This window comes from Podarcis melisellensis (genome assembly GCF_964234715.1).
Source record: "Podarcis melisellensis genome assembly, chromosome: 6".
NCBI classification, from domain to species: domain Eukaryota; kingdom Metazoa; phylum Chordata; class Lepidosauria; order Squamata; family Lacertidae; genus Podarcis; species Podarcis melisellensis.
Window position 1 is genome coordinate 97189090 of NC_138538.1, and position 16055 is coordinate 97205144.

Genomic DNA, 16055 nt, shown 5'->3' on the forward strand with positions numbered 1-16055 from the left:
TGGTGGTCTTGAGTGGAGCACCGCTGGCTCGCAGAAGACCGCCTCCCGTGGCTAATTGTAAGGAGGCAGCGCTTCTTTTCCCCTGCAGGCGTGTTCAGTCGTCCGTTATCTATGAGAAGGAATCTCCACTGGACCCGATCAAGCTTGTCCTTCATGAGGAAGGGGCCTGCCTCAAGAAAGCCCCCTCTGAGGCCCAGGTAGGACATCATCGTGCCTTAGAGATACGACCTGCCACTTAGCTCCAACACTCAGGGCCAAGTCAGACAGGAGGTTCATTATGGGGACGCTGTTATTGCCTACAAATTCATGCTGTCAATGTCATGTCTGGTTTGGCCCCCATTAACTGCCGATTCTCGGCTACCAAGACCATCTTCCAGTTTGTTCATAGACTGAGAACAAACAAGAGATTTTTCAGAGAGTTGAGGCAGAGTGCAGTATAGGCCAATGGTCTGCACATTATCCAGAACATCCTCTCTTGTCAAATAGATTTGAGAGGTTTAAGGCTGTGGTTCTTTAGACACTTATCCAGGATGGAATAATGTCATCTTGAGCACAACAGCACTTATTTCTGTGAAAACATGCAAAGGGCTACACTGCAAAGATTGCAATACTTCAGAAACCTGCAAGACTGTTTAAATCAGGAGAAAGTGGTATACAAGAAATGATAAGAGAACTATATCACACTGTCTTTCATGAAGTGGAGATTTTCTTAAACAGAATTTTGCAGGTCCCTTTGGGGTTGGGTTCTTCAGGCAATGCTGACAGTTCTTAGGATTCAGTGTCTCGGAGGACAGGGAAGGGTCTCTCTGCCTCTATTTCCCATCATCATTCACAACCTGGGACCTGTGTACAAAAATATGTGATTTAGGTGAAAGAGCTGATGGCCTCAGCAGCGCCTAATGTCTCCTTACCATTATAGGACGCTCTCAGAAGTGCTGCAGAACCCCATCCACTTGGATTACTTCAGGCAGTTTCTCAAGATGCACAACGCTGAAGCCCCACTCCTTTTCTGGATGGCCGTGGAAGAACTCAAAAACGAGGGGAATCCCAGGATCCAGCGCCTTCAGGTCAATGACTGTGTCAGGACTTTCTTCTTCCACAGTATCCCACCCGGTATGCAAGCCAGGCTCCAATTGCACCTCACTCTTGCCCACAAGACCCAACACATCAACTCGCAGGCTATAGATACCCCCTTGAATTGCAAGGTGTGTGAGCTTCCCCTGACCTGTCAATGACAGGAGCTTCCACCTGCCTTGTGCACCAGCCCTACCCACCTTGGAGACTCCTGGTCTGTGCACCAGGACCCTTGAGGCTGCAGGTGGAGGAAGCAAGGGCAGCATTCCTGTCCCAGGTCCCCGCCTGGCTCTGCCAACCACCCCTATCCCAGGTAGTTCCTTGGTGCCTCTGGATCTCATCTGCTTAATACTTTCAGGTCAGGCCAGCCCAGGGTCTGCCTAAGGAGCAGCTAGGCTCTGCCCCTGTTTGTGGAACTCCCTAGCCTTGATCAAAGAGATGTCCAGGTTGATGCTCCCTGATTGCTGCACTATATGTGGCAGCAAAGGGAAGTGGATTTGAAGCAGGAGCATCAGCTCACATGCGCCCTTGAATGCGCATCGGAATGAGCGTTGGCATGCAGCTCCAGGTGCAGCTGTGTTGCTCAAATGCTTGATCCATTGTGCATTCCGATGTCACTTGTCAAGATAAGCCTCCCTGTCACATCATCATGCTTCTGATGTGGTCCCTGCTTGGCTGGGATCACATAATGAAAAAGCAAGGAACACTAATAAATTGGGCCCGGGCTGCTAACACCTCCAAAAATGACCAACGAATCAGAAGGACCCTCCCTCCCCAACTCGGATTATTTTTGTCTCCTCAAATTAAGCCACTCTGAAGGTCTTCATGAGTGAAAATTCAGTTTGGGCATTAGATTCCCTGCTTAGAAAGCAAACAAGCATTCAAAAAAAGCATTTTGTCATACATGTGTGGTGAAGCTCTCCTGGTAATTTTGGCTGGAAAACACAGACAGGTGGCCCTCCTCTTTGTATCAATTACCACTTCTTAATGATCTTAATGTATTGGCCCAAGTTTACTCAGTATTGCTCAAAGGCAAAAATAAATAGAAGACTCTTTTGGAAAGTATGTCTTCCTGTCCCCCCCCCCTTTTTCTGTTTTACCCACCCAGAAAAGCTGTTGGATTGTGATGCAGATATTATCAGAGAGATTCCAAGGGCAGCTAATGTGACTGTTCCCATGTTGGTCACAGCACAATTTTTGGTCATGAAGGCCTTGGAAGAGAAATGGTGAGTAAACTGGAAGCACAAATATGACCAGCAAAGTGGAATGGGCAATGATACAACTGACAAGGCGGCAGCTGGCAATGAAATGTTCTGTTCTAATATTATCAAAACAGAACGATTCCATCACATTTATGGCCTGGAGTGTGGTAGTGATTACTGTGGTATAACCAGCCTCATATAACCAATATGTTTAAGTTCAGTTGACACATTAAGGGGTTAATACCATAGAGTAAACTGTCCTGCCAGGCTTAGCTATGTCCACTTCCCCTCACCTTGGGAAGAACTAGGTAATCAAGCCTTTGTTCTCCCCCAGTCTACCTGAGAAGCTCAGCGTTTGAGCTGGTTGCTCCAGCTCAGCTGCAAGGCTCTCACATGGCTCTCTTGAGTTCCTGTACAAATAATTTAGAATCTTTCATCAACTTGGAAACTAAGCTAAGTTTTTCTGCATTTGTAACTATTCTGAAGCACATGGATCTGACCTTTGGAGAACTGTAAGTAAATCATTTTTTAAGTTACCAAATGTATGGTCTTTTCCTATGCTGTGGGAAAAGGGAAACTTTGGAAAGAGACTTTTTAAGGGGACATTTTGGAACTCACTTTAAAGGGCATATTTTAAATGTCTAGCAACCTATATTTCCACACTTTACTTGGCTGCATATTATGTGACTTTAGATACCTGCTGGACTTCTCCCACCAAAGAGTACTTGTCCCAAACTTGGATCTTGGGACCCAGGAATTCTCCTGCTTATATAGATATTTTGCACCAAGAATTACAAAGCTTCTTTGGCCAAGGAGCATCCCTTCCCCATATCCAACTCTGTGAATCACCATGTGCATTGGTTTATCAAATTCATTATTTATTTCTTGTTTACATCTATATTGCCTTTCCAAACAATGGTGTCCAGTTTATATAATCTATTGTTGTTGTTTAGTCGTTTAGTCGTGACCCCCTGGACCAGAGCACGCCAGGCACTCCTGTCTTCCACTGCCTCCCGCAGTTTAGTCAAATACAATCTATATAATATAATATAATTATATAGATTATATTATATTGATATATAATATAATCTATATAAATTACCAAATTAAAACAAAAATTAAAGATGGATTTAAGTTAGATGTTCAGCAGAGTGCCATTCCTTCCCATAAGGGAAGATCAGATAGGCTAGTTTTAGTCTTTTAGTTTAAGTAATCCATGATGCTTCAAGGCAAACTGGATTTTCCTGGCATTTCCCCCCTTTCTTTCTTTTCTCCCCCTTAAAATAACAACAACAAAGTCTTGTAGATGTAGAAGGTAAAAACAAGATTTACTCGCTCTGAATACTTGTTGAAGAGAAACAGATACAGCAGCTTTGTTCAGGCAGGCTTAAAATGGTAATCCAGTTACAAAGACATATTGTAGTCTAGTTTAAAATGAAGTCTGAGCAACGGAGCTCAGACAGGCAGAAGTTCTCACATTGCTGGCAGAGCAGAAAGAGATGGAAAGAGTGTGTCCAGGCAGGTAGGAGAAAATAATAGCTCTGCCCTCCCCCTCTCAGGGCACAGTGGGGCTGTCTCTCACAGAGTTTACAGGAAAAGTCTGTGAAATTTCTGTCATGTGCCTATCTAGCAAAACATGAATTGTTGGCTTGACTGCACTTTAAATATCCCATGGAGATAAACAGATGAGCGGAATACGGAGGACTATGCTTATAAGGGGAGCAAAGCCACTGCCTCACCTATCTCTCTCTCTCCTTTTTGTTGCGTCCTGGCAGGTTCCAAATGTATCAAGGCTTATATCCTGAAAGTGACCTTTCCATTACCGCAGGTGGGAGGGGAAGAAGGGGCTCCCTGATGAAAGAAAAGATGGTGAGTGGTGAATGTGGAGCAGGATTAGGATGTGTCTCCTCCTGCCAAAGATTCAGACCATGTTTGATGTGAAACTCTTGTGAGCTCCTGAGCTGGCAGTCTAAAGGCTTGTGTCCTTTTGCCCAGCTCACAATACGCTGGGAATTCTGTTAACTAATCAAAGCTGATTGTTTGTGATAGTGAAACATTGACTACATGTTGGAGAAGACACAATTTGCTAAAAGGAATTTCCTGATCTCATCCATCCCCATGTTCACCCCATTCATTGCTGGGCCTGGAATTACTGGCTATGAAACTGAGACATATTTGGAGGTGAACCATTGAAACTGGAGGTTGCTTTTGATTCGATCTGTCAAAGAATCAAATGCATGTGTCTAAAACTGGATGTGCTCCAATCATGGAGAAAATAGGGCTGGGGGGAGCTCCAGATCTTAGGTGCAAAGGGACTTGTGGTTGCATGTGGTACGGAGGGTGTTCACTCCTTCCCCAAACAGCAGTCCCTGGAGAGCACACAAGCACCTTTTGAACTGTGCAAATCTAACATTTGACTAGTCCACAGAAGAGCAAATGTGGATTTGCACCTGCCTTCCGCCCCCCCCCATTAATGTAGGGACATGATGCACCCCTCAGTGTTTTATTGGACACTTCCCCCCTTTAACTGCAGAGTGTGTGCATGTTGATCCTTTAAATGTGCATTTAAAGTGGGGAAAGGTCTGTGAAAACACTGGGATGGGGAAGACGTCATGTGAACAACCCCACGCTCACGGGGAGACTTGCAGCTGCACATCCACATGGACTGCTGCACTGCGGACCTGCCCATTGCCAGTTTCAGAACTCTGCACTCCACAGCCCCTTTCCCTCCCTCTCCTCGCCCACATGTGTCCCCTTCAGTTCCTTTTCAGAGCTTTCCATGGCACTGCATTCTATCTGTCCTGATATTAACATTCCCCTTTGCTAATGCTTTGTGCACCTGATGAAACAGACTGCAATCTATCTGTTGGTCTTTAAGGTTCTTTTTCTTCATGTTGTTGTTGTTACGAGAGACTACTGTGACTACCATGGGCTGTACGTAACATTGTTCTCTTCTACAGAGAAGGTACTGGAATATTCTTGGTACTTTCATCAGGACTGTCTGCAAGTTCCGAAAGGCAATGAGTTACGTAGGGCAGCGCAAACGCTTTGAAGATTTCCTCCACCGGGAAGTGAAAAACGAGAAGGAAAGTGCGTGCTTTTAAAGTCTCTTGTTCCCACATGACTGGCCTTTGGGCAGGTGACAGGAGTCACCTCCTTGGTTTTATTTCCTGTGCTTACTTAGTGTCATGAGAGTAGGAGGAAAAACATTTCCCAGTGCAGTTTCCCCACACCTTTCAGAATTGTATACACCCCTCTCATGTCTCCTCTTGCTCATCTTTCCTCTAAACTAAAAAGGCTCAAGTCTTGTCACTTTGCTCACAGAGTCCTGTGTAAAAAGTTGCAGTGTTTGCATGACTCCACCCAGCCCAGCCCTGTTCTTGTGCCTTGCTTCTAACTCTAGTATCAGGAATGTACTGCTCCAAAAACCAGGAACTCCACTTCCCAGAGAACTAAGATCAGGTATATAAAGTCAAGGCTGAGTGATATTTTTCTGCAAGCCCAGTGAAACTCTGCCCAACTCCCAAGTATCAAAGCAGATTAACTTATGTGGAACATACGAGTTGCGTTTTTTAATATGCCTGGTGGCCTGCAGGTGGTTGTGGGAGGTGCTGTGACTGGGGCCTCCCTTTTCTTTCACAGATATTCAATCCTCGCCTCAGACCCGTGGGAGCTTCAGTGGAGTGAGTGGGCGTTACGGCTCCACGTCAGAAGACGCTGAAGTGCCGCAAGTGAGGCGCAAGATCTTTGGCCGCCTCATCTCAGTCAACTTCCTGGTCAACGATCTCTATTTTTACCTGGAGATGGAGAAGTGAGTGAGCAAACCTCTGTTATTTCTCCCGCCATGCCTTGCACACCTCTTGGACTCCATGGGTGAACAGAGCAGACATTTAACGGGGCAAATCTCTGAACAGAAGCATTTGTCATAGTCACATCTAAATTGGCCCTCACATAGCAAGGTGCTGTAAGTATCACCATATAGGGTCATCTGGTAAAAATGCCAGTTTGGATTATATTAAGAATATGAAAACTAGTCCTGCTGGATCAGGTAAAGGCCCATCTGGTTCGGCAGCCTATACTTGACATGGCCAGCTAGTTACCTATGGGAAGCCCACCAGCTGGGACCTGGGCCCAAAAGCCCTCTCTCCACCAGCGACTCACAGCATTCACAGGCCCAGGGCCTCGGGCAGCGGAGGGAGAACATAGCCAATCATTGCTAGCAGCCATGATAGCCTATCCTCCACTTTTAATCTTTTTAAAAAATTAAATCATTCAATTTGGTGGCCATCACTATATTTTGCAAATTAACCTATGTGGTATGTGAAGAAGTTCTTTCTTTTGTCTGTCCTGAATATTCCAAGGCTCCACTTTGTTGGATGAATTCTGGTATTATGAGAGGGAGAAAAACTTTCTTATACCCCCAATTCTTCATACCACAAATAATCTTATGCAGATATCTCATGCCTCCCCTTACTTGCCTTTTCTCTTAACTAAAAAGTCCCAAATGTTTTGGTTGCTCTTTTCGATACAGTGGTACCCTGGGTTACATACACTTCAGGTTACAGACGCTTCAGGTTACAGACTCCTCTAACCCAGAAATAGTACCTCGGGTTAAGAACTTTGCTTCAGGATGAGAACAGAAATCGTGCTCTGGCGGCGCAGCAGCAGCAGCAGGAAGCCCCATTAGCTAAAGTGGTGTTTCAGGTTAAGAACAGTTTCAGGTTAAGAACAGACCTCCACAACGAATTAAGTACTTAACCCGAGGTACCACTGTAATAGCTTTTTGAGGGAAGGCAACTGAAATGGTATTCTACAGTACTCCAGGTGTGGTCACACCATAAATTTGTATTACGATATCAGCAGTTTAATTTTCAATCCCTTTCCTAACAATACCTAGTTTGGTATTTGCTGTTTTAACAGCTGCCACACACAAGGTCAACATTTTCCCTATGACCACAAGGTTTCCTTCCAAGTCAGGCATTGCCAGTCCAGATCTCATGAGCACACATGTGAAATTAGGAATTTTCTTTTGTCCCAATGTGCATCGCTTTACACTTGCTTGCATTAAATTGCTTTTGCCATTTTACTGCCTATTCATGCAGTTTGAAGAGATCCGCTTGGAGCCCATCACAATCCTTTTTAGATATAAGCACACTGAGCAAGTTCATATCATCAGCAAACTTGGCAACCTCGCCAAGTTAAAAGGACAGGTCCCAGCACCAGTCCTTGTGGGACTCCACTTTCTGCACCCTTCCATTGGGATAACCGTCCATTTATTCTTACTCTCTCTGCTTCCTGCAATTCAGCCAGCTCCTGATCAAGAAATATTGCTTATGTTGTTGGGTTTGTTTGTTTGTTTGTTTGTTTGTTTACTGAATGCTTCCTACCAGCCATGTACCATCAGGTGCTTAATGGTGACAATGGAAGAGCTCTAATTGCACTGGTTTCTCATTGGTCTACATGATGAGCAGGGTCCATCTTGGAATTAGTCCTGAGTTTATATGCCTGCTTTCCTCTTATCAGCATGAGAATGACCCTGATAAAGATCCTTCTCAGTGACCCCAGATATTGCCTGTACGGCCCAGTGTCCAGATTCCAGCCACCAGTTGTGATGATGAGATCCTGCCTCAGGTTTTGTGTTGTTTCCAACATACCCCCATTCCCACTGCCCACCCATCTCTCCATCTTCTGCTCTGTGTCTGTCTTTTATTGCTGCAGGTTTTTTTACCTCTCTGACTCTGTGGTCGTCCTGTCTTCCCTTGGGTTATATACCGAGAAAGATATTGCCTTTCTGAAGAGCAAAGTGTCCACCATCAACAAGCTCTTTTTGAATTCAGATATCCCACCTAAACTGAGGGTAAGAGGCTGGAGCCAAGTTTTCTAAGACAGTTGGGCACAAAATGAAGCCACTGGGACTTCTGCTAAACGCCATAGTGAATGGTAGCATTTGGAGTAAAATGCTGGCAGAAGCTGAATGGAGACAGACTCCCCTGGATACAATCATGCTGAGACTCCGGATTTTTGAGGGGAAAGAAAGGTAGTATTTGTTATTGGAAATACATGTTGATAGGAAAGATCCCTAGTTCTCTCTGGCTAAGATGGAGATGCAGTAAGCCATTCTTGCTCTTGTATCTCAGGAGTAGACATCAAATCATGCCTATTGTCATGAGGAACACACATAAGAAGAAGAAAGGGAATGGACACAGGAAGTGAACTCAGCAGTGCTAAGAGTACAGTGTATACCGGTAGTCTAACCCTGCAGGAAGATCAGAAGGACAGACCGGAAAGTCTGGAGGCTCCTCTCCCCATCTCCCCTTTCTCATGGAGATACATCAGCCTTCAGTGCAAGCTGAGCTGCATCCCAGCACTTCCAACAGTATATGCACTCAGCTAGATATATGTTTGTTTTAGCTATTTCTATGCATACTGCTTAATCACCAAGTTTGATAGCAACAGAGGTGATCTCTGATAGTGTTGGCAGTGTTCTGTGGCAGTGGCACCATTTTGAGTGGGCAGGGATAGCTTCCTCAAGTGAGGCATCTTCCTGGGAGATGGTCTCAAGAGGGTTGTCAGTGTCCACTGAGTTTCCTAGAATCTCATGAGAGCTAGGCTTGAAAATGGGGCCCTCTTTTAAGGAGGCTTCATTGGACTCCAGGCTGGTCTTGACAGAGGCATGACACAGAGCAAGACTGAGGGATGAGCCACTGCTTAAATTGCTGGTATGTGGATGTGGGAGGGAAGCTGTGAAACCAGATTCACACTGACGATAAAATGTCAACTATGACCTCCCTAGTATTGTGCGTCTGTTTCCCCCAAAGAAAGCCTCACATGCAGGTTCTTGCATTCAACCCTCAGTTGAAAGGTAGGATCCCAAAGGATCCAGTGACATCAGCTGTGCTATGAAATGTTTTTAATTGAAGGTTGATGTAGTTGTCATCTGCTTCCTGATATGGCCTCTTCTTCTGTGTCCAGGTCAACCTCACAGATTCACAGGTCCTTCAGATCCGAAATTTTATTGCTGAAGGTGTGCTGAACAGGACTCTTTATCATTCTGCTTTTATGAGTATCTTTCCAGTTTTATTATTCTACTGGAAGAAGTAAGTAGATTAGAAAGGCAAAGTGTGTGCATTATTGTTATAATGGTAATGGATGAAGCCATTGCGTGTAGATTATAAACAGATTCATTGAATCTGACCCAAAGTTGCCTTTGCAACTTAACAACAAAATTAAAAAAATCAAATTCAAGAGGAGCCAAATTAGGGAGCAGATATCGGAGGATGAGGATTTAATTGGGTTAAAACAATAGGTGTGGTTATAATTTGCTAAGCTTATCATGGCCATTTTGCAAGTGTGTGTTTCATGTGATAAATTAATCGGTGATGGCGCGGCCATGCAAAGACAAACAGCTATTATTCAGCCATTGCAAGCTGCGGCGACACCAGGGCTGGAAGAATGGCTCTGGGGCCAAATCAGCAGGGGCTCAATAAAGCTATAGCTGGTTTGGCAACTATTTTTGTCGTGCAGTCCCATCTTTTGTGACTGTCCCAGCCAGTAACAATGCCTTTGGTTGTCTCAGTTAAATACAGTATGCCAATGTCAACACTATCCTTGCAGATATTGCACTTGGAAGGCAATGAGGGGCTTCAGAAAACCCAAGTCAGAGAAAACAGAACCTTCTCCTCCAGTAGTTATAACAAAACTATCTCGGAGGCCCAGCTGTTACACTGGTGGTAAGCAAGAATGTGCAGATTCTATGCACTCTGTTGCATCTGTTACACCTCATGACATATGTATCTGACCAGAAAGTGTGTGTGAGTGTTTTTGCATGTTTGTCTTCATGTGCCCATATATTCCAATAATGCAGAATAAATACCATCTCTTGACATTTTAGATCATTTCATATTTAATTATATTGTTGCATGCCTCCCCACTCTGAGCAGAGTGAGACTCGTCTCACAAGACAATGGAAGAGTGAACCTTTGGAGGTGAAGTTGGAGAGTTACAGTGTCTGCTGTGGCTGTAGAGACCGATAGGGGAGAGACATGTTTTGTTGCAGCCGGGGCAGATGAGTGCATCCAGCTGTGCTGCTGCAGATGCACCATGGCATTTATTCTTTCTGCGCTCGTCCCAAAAACTACTGGTCGATTGAGGGAGGAGGGCCCACCCATTTGCTCTCTGGCTTCACTACCCATACTTAGGGGGCCATTACCAATCCTTGGAGGATACAGGAATCCGAAGGGACCCAGGCACACAACCCAAACTCACAACACTATTATGAATTATTTCAAAGTATCTGAAATACTCTCTTGTTGAATTTGCTTAGCTCCATAGTTTCAATATACAGTCTCTTCCAATACACAGTTGCCCAGTTATGACTAAGTCAGAATCCATGGTTAAAAATTCTAAGTTCTTTGAAAATTGGATGACAACCTTGTGGGAGAGTGGCTGAGGCAGCAGACAAGGCAGTGGAAGGACCCACAACCCCTGTCAGCAGAGAGGGAGGTCTGCTGGCAAAGGTTTCTTCCTCCCCCCTATGGGAGTGGAAAGCTCCATCACTGTTGGTGACCCACGGCTGATGTTCCTTGGATGGTGTGGGATGAATTGGGACATGTCAGGGTCATGGTTCTCCTTGATCCCTAAGCCCCTCCCTGCCCTGACAGGCCACTAAACAGGTCCTGGAGCTGATGTGGTCAGCGTGAGGGGCAGGGGCAGTAGGGAGAGTAAAGGGAAGGAAAGGAAGGGAAAGGGAAAAAGAAGGAAAGCCACCTTCTGAGCCTCCCATCCTGGCCACAACAAGCTAATGGGTGCTATGATATTCCACAGAATCTTATCTCACCTTTCTAGCGCCCTTTGCCCATTGCTCTGTAAGTTGCTTTGGGTTGCCTTGAGCAAGATAATGTGACTAACAAATGTAACTTGTATTATTATTATTATTATTATTATTATTATTATTATTATTATTATCATTATTATATTGAAATCAAAATAATTTTTTCTCCAGGAGTCTTCAAGCTGGCAATCTTGTGCAATTAGTTTGTTGAGCAGTTTCAGGCTCGCTGAGAAGTTACACATAGCTCAAGTCTTGAGGCTTAAGATGCATGATGATGCCACATAAGCATTAATTGAGAAGTTAGCCAGCCAAAAATGCCTTGAGCACATGTCAAGTAATTATTAAGTGTCTATTCCATTAAGGGAATGGAATTCTGGCTTCTGAACCGTTTTCTTTAAAGTATTCTCTGTGCTTTTAACAACCACAGAGATTTACATCTATCCTATCTGGGGTAACCGGACCTTCAGAAAGGTGATTGGTGAGATTGGGAATCCTCTGGTGTAATATTATGTTTTGTCTTTTTTATTATTGCAATTTCAAAAAGATTATCCAGTCATCAGGTATACTATACTCAGAGGCATTGAGCTACTTCTGCCGCAGCCAAAGGAAGAAGCAGAAGAACTGCCTGCCGAGAAGTGTAAGTTGCTGCAGGAGTGCGGTGTGGGAGCTGGTCAGATCTCCCACAGGGGCCCAAGAACCAGGGTGGGGTGTCCTGTTTTGCTGCTCGAGGCAAAATGGGAAGTGCCACCTTGCCCTGCCCTGCTGCCACTGGCACCACTTCTCTGCCTGCCTGACCACTTCCGCCACTGGTAGAGTGATTTCAGGTGTGATTTGGGCTGATACTAGTGCCCCTTCTGTGGCAATGGTGGTGGGGCAGGGGAGTTCTCGCAGAGCTGCCACCTTGGGGACACCTAAGGACCCTCATGGCCAGATCAATTGCCCAAGATACATGCACCACAATCTTTGTGTATAATTTATCCTTATGAGCAATCTTGCAGCCATGCTGCAAGTGTTGGGGGATAAAACAAAAGTTGTTGAATTACCTCAGCACTTCAGGATATACATTATCTACCGCTTCCAGTTTGACCCAGAATTGGCTGGGTTACATGTTAGAGATAGTTCGGTGCCAGGGACATGCTGGCATGACTCAGCCTCATTGACAGAATTAGCCTCAGGAACTGAACCCAAGACAAGTCTACCCAGACACTGGAATTCCCAACAGAAACCCAGCCATCTTTGTAACCTGCATTTCCAAGAACTTTGGACACTCAAGCTAAGATTGGTACTCAAAGTCTAACTCTTCTCCAAGGTGAAGTAAGGCTGGTGGACAGAGTGGCAGGGATGGGGTCCCTTACTAAATTCTCTCAGCTTCCGGACTGCAGCTGGTCAGGAAACAGTATATGAGCTGAGACACTAGGGCCCCTCCGAACATTATTATTTTATTGTGCAACAATGATGATTTGTGCTCATGAAAGCGTTGGCTTGCCCTCTAACACCACACAAAATCAGATGCAGGAGCCAGATGACTTGTGCAAGAGCGCGAGAGCAAAGAATGAGCATCTTTTGGTCCAGCTCACTGGTGCAAGCCACTGGTTCGTGCAACAGCACCAGACCAAAAAATGGGGCATTCCAAGATGCATTCAGAACCTAGGATAGCCTCTGTAATTCTGGGATGTCCCACTCAAATCGGGGTATGTATTGGGAAGATCACATGTGAATCCACTTTGGGGGCCATCATTTGGCTTCAGAGCCAATCAGCGCATATTCCATGCTTTCTTTCTTTTTTGCCTGGAACTTTTTATACCACAAATGCTCCAGTTTATTTTTGTCCTCCTTTTGTTGTGCTATAGCCTCTCAGAATAGCAATAATGTGGTAGCATTATGCAAGCGGAACAAACCAAAGCAGAAGAAATCTGCCAATAGTGCACTGATACTGTGTCAAGCAGATGTTGCAGAATTTGTTGGGTTTTTTTAGTCATTTAGTCGTAATAAACCACCAGTCTGGAGGGGCAAAGATCCAGCCAAAGGGCCTGACCCTGACCCTATCCAGTCACAGCTTAATTCCACCCATTGAGTCACCACTACCACCCAATAAAATAGCTCAACGAGGAATTGCAGAATTATAAACAGACAAAATGCCTGATGGTTGTCTAGATAGTTCCTTCCTTGGTTGGAGTGGAAGGATGAAAAAACAGTCTTAGAACAGTTCAGCTGCCTCATACGACTGCGTCAGATACAATATGCTGTCTCTTTTTCTACCCTCAGCTTCAGTGGGAAGTTTAGAAGCATTAAGAAAGTCTTCAACAACCATAAGTGTGCCCCAGAGACGGTAGGTACCCAGGGAAACTAAAATCTTAGGGCACTAGCAAGTCAAAATTAGAGATGTTTAAGTCACATTTGGAATACCAAGTTTAATCCTCCTGCTGAAATGAATGGGACCCAAGTGCTTAACTTGTGCAGAATTATACCCACTCAAGAGCAAAACAAAAAAATGAGAAGCATGAACTGATTTTATGTTGATTGCAATATTAAATTGTTTGTGTCAAGAACAGTCACATATGCTTGACATAACACCATGATTAGAGAGGATTGTGGCACACAAGCTAAAGTAAATTATTGGCAACGAACTGGCTATTTCAGGTTACATCCACTATATACCTTTAAAGCACTCTTATGCCACTTTAACAGTTATGGCTTCCTCCAAAGATTCCTGGGAATTGTAGTTTGGGTGCTGAGAGTTGTTAGAACTCACAGAGCTGATATTAAACTACACTTCCCAGGACACTCTGTGGGAAGTCATGACAGTTAAAGCGATATACGAGAGTGCTCTTAAGCTGTGTTTACAACATACCTTTAAAGGAAATTCTTTCAAAGAGTTCTGGGTGTTTGAAACTGTGATAATGTGTTTCAAATGTGCTTTATAGTGTTGGATATTGTTTGGTTTGTTACTGTCTTATATGTTTTTATACTTTAAACTGCCCTATGATCCTTAGATGAAGAGTGGTATATAAATTAAATAAATATCTAAATAAAACTGAGTGTATGACCTCAGTTACACGTTTAATACTGCTGTACAGCCAGGAGGTCATGTTTGCATGTAATTGCAATTAATTGATTGACTGCATATATACCAAAAAGACTTCTAAGCTGTTGTTTCAGATTGCAGTTTATGAAGACTCTTCTTATTTATATTCTTCTGCACAGGACCTCATCTGTAGGTGCTGGAAATAAATTGATATAACTTGATCTCACACTGTTCCTTGTCTGGGCATCATGGAAAAGATTATTCCAGGCATTTCTTGCTGGATGACAAGACTTCACTGCAGGTCAGGACTGAAGTCCTTTAACAAAACTGCATTCACTAGGTCACGGGGTTCTGTTGGGTGAGATGGGAGAGGTTCTCCATATTTGTCGATGAAGGGATCAGCAATCTTCTTATGTCCCTAAAGCAGAGATGAGGACCTCTGGCCTGATGGACTTCCAAATCTAGCCCCAGCCATTTCCCTATTGCTTCTATAATTTCCTATCAGCAGAGCAGTGTGTGGGGTTGGTGTGGGTTGGTATCAACCAGTAGAGGTTTACACAAGAACTTTTAAATTTCTTTGCCTGTTCTAGTAAAATATGCAATTTGTAATGGTGAAGTTTTTCTCCTTCCATTTAAGTAAAAGAAACCTTAGATTTTAGATCCCCTTAGATCAAGTGGAGAGGTTTCAGAGTTTATATGTATGAATTAGAACAAGCATCTAAGGCCCAATCTTCATGGATTTAAGCTTGAATTGCAAAGAAAAGTGTTATTTTAAGGGCATTTTTGAATATCTGTAATAGCAATGTTGCCAATACAGTTTTTTTTTAATCCCTTAAATTGTTTATAACAAGTAATTCAGTGTGTAGATCCCAGTAAATTGGTTCAAAACAGGTGCTCCCAGGGAATAAACCATCCACACTGTCCAATAGTACCCCCCCCTTTGTGTACCAGGGGAGTCCTAATTTTGCACACTCACTTAATGGGAGTTTTGCCTTCTCAGCCTGGGTGCCTTCCCTCTCAGAATTTCTTCCTTCACCCTGTCACACCCACTGCCAATGCCCGTCATTCCATCGCTCACCTTACTCTTTTGAAGTACCTCAGAACTAATCTTGAGTGACATAAACTGATTGTCCTTGCCCAGTGTTCCAAAGCTGTCAGATAGGCAACAATTCAAAGTGTTGGCCCTGACCTTTAAAACCTTAAATGGCCTCAGCCCAGTATACCTGGACACTGAGGTCCAGCTCCAAGGGCCTTCTGATGGTTCCCTCACTGTGAGAAGTGAGGTTATAGGGAACCAGGCAGAGGGCCTTCTTGCTAGTGGCTCCCGCTCTGTGGAACACCCATCAGATGTCAAGGAAATAAACAACTATCTGACTTTTAGAAGACATCTGAAGGCAGCCCTGTTTAGGGACGTTTTTAATGTTTGCTGTTCATCAGAGCATATGCCAGGACCGGCATTCTTGGGCAACTGTTAGGGTCCCAGAACCCTAACTTACAATGTGTGGTATGAACCTCCCTTTAAATTTCTAGCTGTCATTTTGATTCCCAACCCCACAGCTGTGCTACATTGTGGGAAATTAAAAGGGCCACCCAGGCACACATCTGTCTGGTCCTTCTCCGAGCACGGATGCAGCCCACTGTTGCCACCAGGAAAGCCCATTAGAGCCCTCAGAGGGAGGAGGGAGGGAGGAGGGAGGGTGCCACCCATCATCTCAGGGGCCCTTGTAATTACACAGAGATCAGACACTTATCAAGCTAACCTAGTGTTATTCTGAAGGGCAGCAAATTGGAGTCCTCTGAAGATGCCAAGACATCTAACTTATACCCCAACTCTGCCACCCTCATTTCCTGGAACAGGCTTTAGGCCAGCCACCAGAAGTGGATTTAGGGGAGCATGACTGGTTCGCCTGCACTGGGCACTGAT

The 16055-nt window shown here is 44.4% G+C and overlaps 1 protein-coding gene across 7 annotated transcripts in view; it reads left to right on the forward strand.

The window, feature by feature from the left end:
* The window catches only part of RGSL1 (regulator of G protein signaling like 1), a 41923-nt gene that overhangs the window by 24796 nt on the left and 1072 nt on the right, over positions 1–16055 (forward strand). For 6 of the 7 annotated variants that reach the window (XM_081917486.1, XM_081917482.1, XM_081917483.1 and 3 more), the window contains 12 exons: positions 89–197; positions 920–1113; positions 2183–2300; positions 4052–4145; positions 5237–5366; positions 5919–6087; positions 7995–8133; positions 9249–9373; positions 9891–10006; positions 11651–11743; positions 13372–13435; positions 14311–14432. In XM_081917486.1, coding sequence (XP_081773612.1) covers positions 89–197; positions 920–1113; positions 2183–2300; positions 4052–4145; positions 5237–5366; positions 5919–6087; positions 7995–8133; positions 9249–9373; positions 9891–10006; positions 11651–11743; positions 13372–13435; positions 14311–14347 — 1388 coding nt within the window. In that variant the 3' untranslated portion in view covers positions 14348–14432. Of the gene's footprint in view, positions 1–88; positions 198–919; positions 1114–2182; positions 2301–4051; positions 4146–5236; positions 5367–5918; positions 6088–7994; positions 8134–9248; positions 9374–9890; positions 10007–11650; positions 11744–13371; positions 13436–14310; positions 14433–16055 lie in introns of those variants that run through there. The other variant, XM_081917488.1, reaches the window with a different exon arrangement.